This window comes from Punica granatum, chromosome 1 (assembly GCF_007655135.1).
Source record: "Punica granatum isolate Tunisia-2019 chromosome 1, ASM765513v2, whole genome shotgun sequence".
In the NCBI taxonomy this organism is placed as follows: domain Eukaryota; kingdom Viridiplantae; phylum Streptophyta; class Magnoliopsida; order Myrtales; family Lythraceae; genus Punica; species Punica granatum.
The window spans coordinates 4,399,569-4,406,646 of NC_045127.1; the positions used below are offsets into that span (position 1 = coordinate 4,399,569).

At 41.5% G+C, this 7,078-nt stretch overlaps 2 protein-coding genes across 3 annotated transcripts; one reads left to right on the plus strand and one right to left on the minus strand.

The window, feature by feature from the left end:
* Nucleotides 1-375: 375 nt before the first annotated feature.
* On the plus strand, nucleotides 376-3,696 carry LOC116192502 (probable UDP-3-O-acylglucosamine N-acyltransferase 2, mitochondrial). Of its 2 annotated transcripts, none has more exons than XM_031521058.1 (10): nucleotides 376-745; nucleotides 1,025-1,232; nucleotides 1,339-1,415; nucleotides 1,828-1,877; nucleotides 1,971-2,050; nucleotides 2,153-2,204; nucleotides 2,283-2,353; nucleotides 2,503-2,569; nucleotides 2,975-3,046; nucleotides 3,273-3,696. In XM_031521058.1, exons 1-10 carry the CDS (start codon nucleotides 571-573, stop codon nucleotides 3,321-3,323), a joined length of 903 nt encoding a protein of 300 aa, XP_031376918.1. In that variant the 5' UTR covers nucleotides 376-570; the 3' UTR covers nucleotides 3,324-3,696. The 2 variants fall into 2 exon arrangements, with proteins under 2 accessions (XP_031376918.1, XP_031376919.1); XM_031521059.1 differs by having other exon boundaries at nucleotides 1,986-2,050.
* An 81-nt stretch (nucleotides 3,697-3,777) lies between these two features.
* On the minus strand, nucleotides 3,778-7,078 carry LOC116192501 (putative receptor-like protein kinase At4g00960). Its single transcript, XM_031521057.1, has 7 exons — nucleotides 6,267-7,078; nucleotides 5,359-5,484; nucleotides 5,136-5,266; nucleotides 4,819-5,029; nucleotides 4,489-4,726; nucleotides 4,253-4,403; nucleotides 3,778-4,162 (listed from the first exon to the last, which is right to left on the minus strand). The coding sequence occupies exons 1-7, from the start codon at nucleotides 7,018-7,020 to the stop codon at nucleotides 3,815-3,817; spliced, it is 1,959 nt and encodes a 652-aa protein (XP_031376917.1). The 5' UTR covers nucleotides 7,021-7,078; the 3' UTR covers nucleotides 3,778-3,814.

Here is a 7,078-nt window from a genome sequence, read left to right on the forward strand (position 1 = left end):
TTCTTGAATGTGAATGTTCAAGTCCACGTGTCACGTATTCGGTGAAGTATTAAAACCACGTGTTACCACGTGATGGCGGGTATTGAGAATTTGTTGTCTTACATCGGGAAATAAATTAAAAGTTCATAAGTTTATAAGATATTGAATATTATAATCTATCAATTCGAGTTGGACTTGAAATGGGGTCAATCGCTTAGTGGAAATTTTACATCCTGGTACTCGGTTGCTTAATCCAACTGCCATCTAACGCATTACGGAGTTAGTTGGGAAAAAGGAGCAAAATGGAAAATAACCAGAAATTTTAGGGACTAGAATCCTCAAACATAAAGTGGAGGGCCTGACGGTTTAAAAGTTTATAACTGTAAAATGCCTCTTCTTCGGTCAACTGTTTGTTCTTGGTCGGACAGCAGAGGACCGGAACAAGACAGACGTAGCTTCCTTTTCTCTGTCTTCCTCGTCTTCCTGCCATAGCTTTCCCCCTTCACTTTCCCCGCACAAACCCATCACCAAGATTTCTCATTTTTCACCATATCACCTTTAGCATTGCCGATTGTTCGGTGGGATTTCGGGATGGCAATTCATCTCAAGAAGCTGCAATTGCTAGGCTCCTCAACCAGCCGCCTGTTCGAGAGCACTTGCCCGCGAGGATTATGTTTCCCGTCTCTGTTGGAAAGCAGCACTGTGCGTAGTTTCTCGGTGTGCTCTCTTGACCAGACTGATTCAGATGGCTCAGTGAGCTGCCTTGGTCAGTAAGCAGCTCAGGTGTTTGTGAAAATGCCGTTCAGAAATCTCATATGTCCTACATAAGTTTCCTGCCAGCTTAGTTGGTCCAAATTCAGCAACTTCACCGTCTTACTGAATGACTAATTCATGTTTGCGGGTGAAATTGTCTAGAAATTTGGAGACGATCAAGAAAGTTCCAATTTTTTTTTTTTATGGGAGGCAAAGAGCTTGATTTCTAGATTGCAGGGTTGTTTAAGTATGTTCCTTGTCTCTAATTAGCTGTTTCAAATTGAAAGGTTAGGGGGTGATGCTGAAACGAATTACCAAGAATTCTGGAAATGGCACAATGGTGGGGGTAGTGTCCATCCATTGGCACAGATTGATTCGAAAGCACTGATTGAGATTGGTGCTGTTGTTCATTCAAATGCTGTGGTGGGGGAGAATGTTCATGTGGGGTCAGGAGCTGTTGTTGGACCTTCTGTTACTATTGGTCATTCTACAAAAATTGGGTATTAATCTTCATTTGCAGGGATAATACTTGACTCTGTGATCATGTTATATATTTTAAGGCTTCACGCCATTCTATTCTGACGAGATAATGATATATATTTTCAGTTACAATGTTTCGCTAAGTAATTGCAGAATCGGTGAGTCATGCATAATCCACAATGGAGCATGCATCGGTCAAGATGGTAAGACTTGACTAGCAACCTTTGTTTTCTCCATTTTCTTTTCATTCGCCCTGAATATCAATTTTAGATTTGTTGGTTTTATGATTTCTATGCATAACTTTAATGTATTCTGCATAATTCATTATACTCTGATGGACCCTGAAAGAACTACAACTCTCTCTCTCTCTCTCTCTCTCTCTCTCTCGATGAATACAACTTTCTCATGTTAATATGAAAAATGTGAATTTCTTTAGAAACAGCACTAGAGGATGTTCCGTACTTAACTATACTTTCTAATCTGTCTGATGATCGTTATCGCTGGTTTTTTGGCTCGGACGATGGTATAAGCTATCTGAAGGATTTATGGCTACTGAAACGAGTTCTTATATTAGTTTAACAATCTTCTGCAATATGCTGTTCCTTTTGCTGACAGGATTTGGCTTTTACGTGGATGACCATGGCAACATGATAAAGAAGCCACAGGTAGGGGGATGATTTACTTGCCTGTCTAGATGAGCATTTCTGTTAGCTTGATTATCGACAGTAAAGTTCTTCTCAGGCCTTTTTTTTTTTTGGGTGTCTTGTAAGCAGATGCTGAATGCAACAATAGGAAATCGTGTGGAGATTGGAGCAAATACATGCATTGATAGGGGAAGGTAAGATTAGTACCAGCCAAACTTCTTGATTGGCTGTTACATAAAATGGTATAATGCATTATTCAAGTTGATAATGATCGTGGGCCCGCATTAGTTGTGCAGTTGGAGAGACACAGTGATAGGTGATTCAACAAAGATAGATAACTTAGTACAGGTTGGTATTTACTTTCTTTGTACCTTTTTGGCCAACCACTGCGGAGCTTTTCAATTGATATCTCAGTCAGCTTTTCAGATTGGTCATAATGTAGTCATTGGGAAGAGCTGCATGCTTTGTGGACAAGTCGGGATTGCTGGGTCAGCAACGTAAGTTATTTTCTGGACGCTCTATTTGTATAAAAAGATATTTCTAATACTGCAAAATTCTCGATAACACCATCTTTCCATTGTTTCTCTATTGAAATTTATGGTGCATGAAGCTTCCTTAATTGCTATACTTCTTTTACTGTTTTCAGGATAGGAGATTTCGTAACACTAGGGGGAAGGGCAGCAGTTCGAGATCATATCACCATTGTCTCGAAGGTATCCGGATTGAGCATATAGTTTTCAAAACTGGGGTTAAAATTGAATTGGCATACTTTTGGGTTTTCTGGTTCAACTTGTGGATCACTGGGTTGAACTGGGTTCTGATTATTGAAAGAGGGAGTTTGTACATATAAATCTCTTCAACGTAAGGGATAGGGCACTAGTAAATGAAATCAACATGAAGTGGCTAATTGTTTGCACAAGCCAATGAGCTCAATGGGTTCAGTTTCATATCTGGTTCCCTAAGAACCGGGTCTTGTCTAGAAATGAAGTGAGCATAACTGGTTTCATAATGCTCTCCGAACTAAAAGGTGAAGAATTACTTGTTTTTGTTGTTTTTTCATAATGCCAATTTTGCGACAAGAAGTTCTTGTAACATAGTAATTATATGCTTCGATGCAGGTCCGACTAGCTGCTAATAGCTGTGTCATAAAGGACATCAAAGTGCCTGGGGATTATGGTGGCTTTCCTGCTGTAAGAATTTTCTTATACTGAACTTTGTTTTGTAGAGATTCTTTTATTATTTATTTCATAAAACCAATGATATCTTTGGATGGAATTGGACGGGAAACATTATTCTTTGTTTAGGAGTTCCGTGTCGGAGTAAGGTAATGGGGAACACGTGTGCTTGCTAACTGCTAATATATGAAGAACTTTTGTTTTCTGACACGTTAGACCCTAATTATTGTGGGTGCTACAGGTGCCGATAGGCCAGTGGAGAAGACAAATTACTGCTCGATTCCGGTCATAAAATGGGGTACCAAACCAAACTCTTGTGGATATGCAGGATGTGGAATCCATGTTGCTGATAGCCTTTAGATGTTCTCTCTGTTGTCTACTGGTCTGTTGGATCCTCGAGTAATTGGCCTGACAAGAACGCGGTTCGTTCTATATCTAGTTAATTACGGATTTCCTTCTGAAAAAAGAATCTGCTTCTGCATCCCTTGAAAGGAACTGTTGGTGAGAGGAAAGTGTTATAGGAAGGAGCAAGCCCAACCTGTTAAATGACCGTCTATTCATGAGGCCGAAGCACCGTATGCAGTCCTTGGGGTATTGACTCCTCGATATCAAAGTTATGTTGTTCATCTCAAGTTTAATCCAATACAAAATGTCATAGCACTCAAGTATTGTCTGTAACAGGTAAAAGGCATGCAAGTATTAACCGTCACACTACAGATTTAATATGAAATAAATCATGGTATTGGCTAGAGAGAGTAATCCTAGAAGAAGTTATGCCTCGAACTATCGAGGATATACATCAGTTATAGAAGCCTCGTTGATAGAACCTCCGAGAGATTTACTTTCCGACCCATCAGGTCGCGTCTCTCTTGAATTGTTCATTGCTGAAAATGGGACACTCGAGTCCATGTTGCTCTGCATGTAAAGTGCAGGCTGAGAGGGCACCGGTAGAGAGATTGAGAAACTATTGAGCATAAGGAGGACTGAAACCATATTTGGTCTGTTTGCTGCATGTTCTTGGACACATAACAGCCCGATGTGAATGCATCTTTGCATCTCGGTCCTCGGCCCATCTCTAAGAGAAGGATCCATGATATTCGAAACTGTTCCTTCCCTCCAGTTTCTCCATACCTGTTGTTTCACGGCAACTCAAAAAGTTAGTCAATGGATTGCGGGCAACATTTCATCAGTTTATGGCTGATTTAGGGATCTATGGCTTACAATGGCTAGAAGATCCTCTATCGTCTCTCCATTTCGGAAACAGTTCCATCTTTGACCGCTAACAATCTCGAGAACCAACACGCCGAAGCTGAAAACATCTGATTTTAGAGAGAACTGACCATACAGTGCATACTCTGGAGCCATATAACCACTGCATTAGAATTACACAATCTCAGCATCAGCAAATCAAACAAGATGTAGATTTTGTAGTTTTGTTTCAATCAAATAAGACTCACTATGTCCCCACGATCCTACTAGTGGCCATATGAGTTGCATCCACCCTGAACAACCGGGCCAGTCCGAAGTCCGAGATTTTCGGGGTCATATTTGCATCTAAGAGAACATTGCTTGCTTTGAGATCTCTGTGAATGATACGAAGACGAGAATCCTCATGGAGGTAAACAAGTCCACGAGCTACGCCTCCTATAATCATTTGGCGCCATTGCCAGTCCAACTGTGGACGCTTAACTGGGTCTGCATTTCCAACAGACGATTGATTGTGTATCCTTCCTTCGCCTTGATCAGAAATACCACTAAACAAGACGTACGGAGATGTTATTTCTTACCAAATATAAATCGGTCGAGGCTTGAGTTGGGCAGGAACTCATAGATGAGAAGCCTCTCATCCCCACTCACGCAGAAGCCTAGAAGCCGAACCAGGTTCCGGTGCTGAAGCCTCGCCACTAGAAGCACCTCAGTCTTGAACTCTTGATCTCCTTGCCCGAGACCTCGCGACAGCCTCTTCACCGCTATTTCTTGTCCGTTGGCAAGCTTGCCCTGGAAGAAGCCCAGGGACGTAAGTTTAAAAGAGACTGAGAGTGCCTGGACCTACTGCAGAGCAGTTGAAACTATCATATAATGAGAACTAGGGAAAGAAGATTACCCTGTAAACGGCGCCGAACCCTCCTTGTCCGAGCTTGTTCTCTTCGGAGAAGTTGTTAGTTGCAGCCCTGACCGTCTCAAAGTCGTACTGCAGGGATTCTGCAGTTGTGATCTCATCCATAGCTGCATTTCCTGGAGACAGATCGACTTGCTAACTAAGTGACATTGAATAGATTCTGTGTCTTGGCAAAGCAAGTATGCCTGATTGTAAAGTTTGAACTTACTCTCCACACATTCGAACGGTTTTCTCACTCTCCGAAAGTAGACGTAGAGAATGCTAGCCAATAAGCATGCAGCAGCAATCGGGGCAACCACAACGATAACTGTGCGGACCGTGTTATTGCTATTTCCTACAAAATATACATATATAAATGTGTATATATAGATCAGCATTGCTTTGGATCAAAGAGCTGAGCCCGGGAATATCATCGTACAACAAAACAGGTTGTGTCCCACTCTAAGCACTTTAATTTTTTGCATAAATTTAATAAGTCTCAGCACAAAGTATAAATATTTATTACAACTAGACAGCCATCTGAAGAAGTTCATGGACTTGGAAAGACTTGGACGGATGAGGCCTCATCTCAGAGATGGGAAAGTCTGATTGATAGCTAGTAGTTATCGAATATTCTGGGAATGTTACTCGCACTACAACCTATTAAAATGCCTGTAAGTAGAAATATGTGGGTTTGTTATGAGACCAATTTCCGACTTACACATCCAAGTGAATGAGTAATACTCATCAAATGTTTGCTCAAGAGACACCTGATGAAGATTTATGTGGGCTGTATTGTTCTCTCTCCGCTGACAGCTCCGCCATCTTTTGGAAGTGTGACTTTCCCAGATGCTCGCTCGTGGGCGGCACTGGAAATATACAGTTTTCGGTCAATGGAATATAACCTTCTCCTCTGGAAATATTTGTCCATGTGGCAAATTTTTAAGTCAGTCAATAGATAAGCCTAATCTAATTTGCTCTTAAATTAGCAGAAGGTTACATAACGGAGCTGCAATCTATAGCTAATTTAAGGTAGAGCAACTACGATCCATCAAAAGGCTCGAGCATAAATGGAATAAATCTGAAAGCTAGAAATGCAGAAGATGGAATTAAGCTTGAGAGGAATATATAACATACCATCTCGATGAGGACAGGAAATGGGATAAGGTTTATCATTGCAATAGCAAGAAAACCCGTATGAAGACCCGTTAGTTCTTCCGCAGATCCCATTAGATAATTCACACCCCGAGCATGCTTCATCTACGCTGTACTCCATCACAAACCCACTTAGGAAAAAACGAAGCATTTCTGAACTCCGAAGCACGGGAACCTTGATATGTGTTCTACAACTATTCAATTCTGGATGTGGTCTCTCCGACAAGGGATTTTCTTTAAAGATGGCTACGGCTGCTGGGTCACCTGGATATGGGCATGAGAACTCGCCAATCATCTTTGTGCTTGGATCGGAATCAGGATCAGAGCAACCATAAAATATGCTTATGTTTTGCACTGTCTCACTGTAATGGAGGAGTGTGTGATTATCTATGGTGGTGTTTGGGTAATGGTCGTAAAGGCACGGATCCTTCACGAGATCATCCCTTGATAGATTCATCGTTCGATCCGTTTGATTGATGTTGAATACTCTATATCTCTGCTCCTCAAAAACCATGGAAGTGGATTCACCTTCACATAGTAGTTGGAATCCCTCAAGGCCACAATGCCACGGCCTATCTTCTCCCCAGAAAGGGTATGTAACATTTATGTTATCTCCACACACAAACCGCCGGCTGCACTCGAGATACTGATCGTTTCCCTCAGAGGCATCACCGTATTGTAGTGGAAGGACGAGGACAGTGAAGAACAAGAAGGAGAAGAAGAACGAGCTCATCATACTCGGAAGGGCATCGCACCAAATTTGGACATGGTCATTTGATTAGAAAGTATAAATG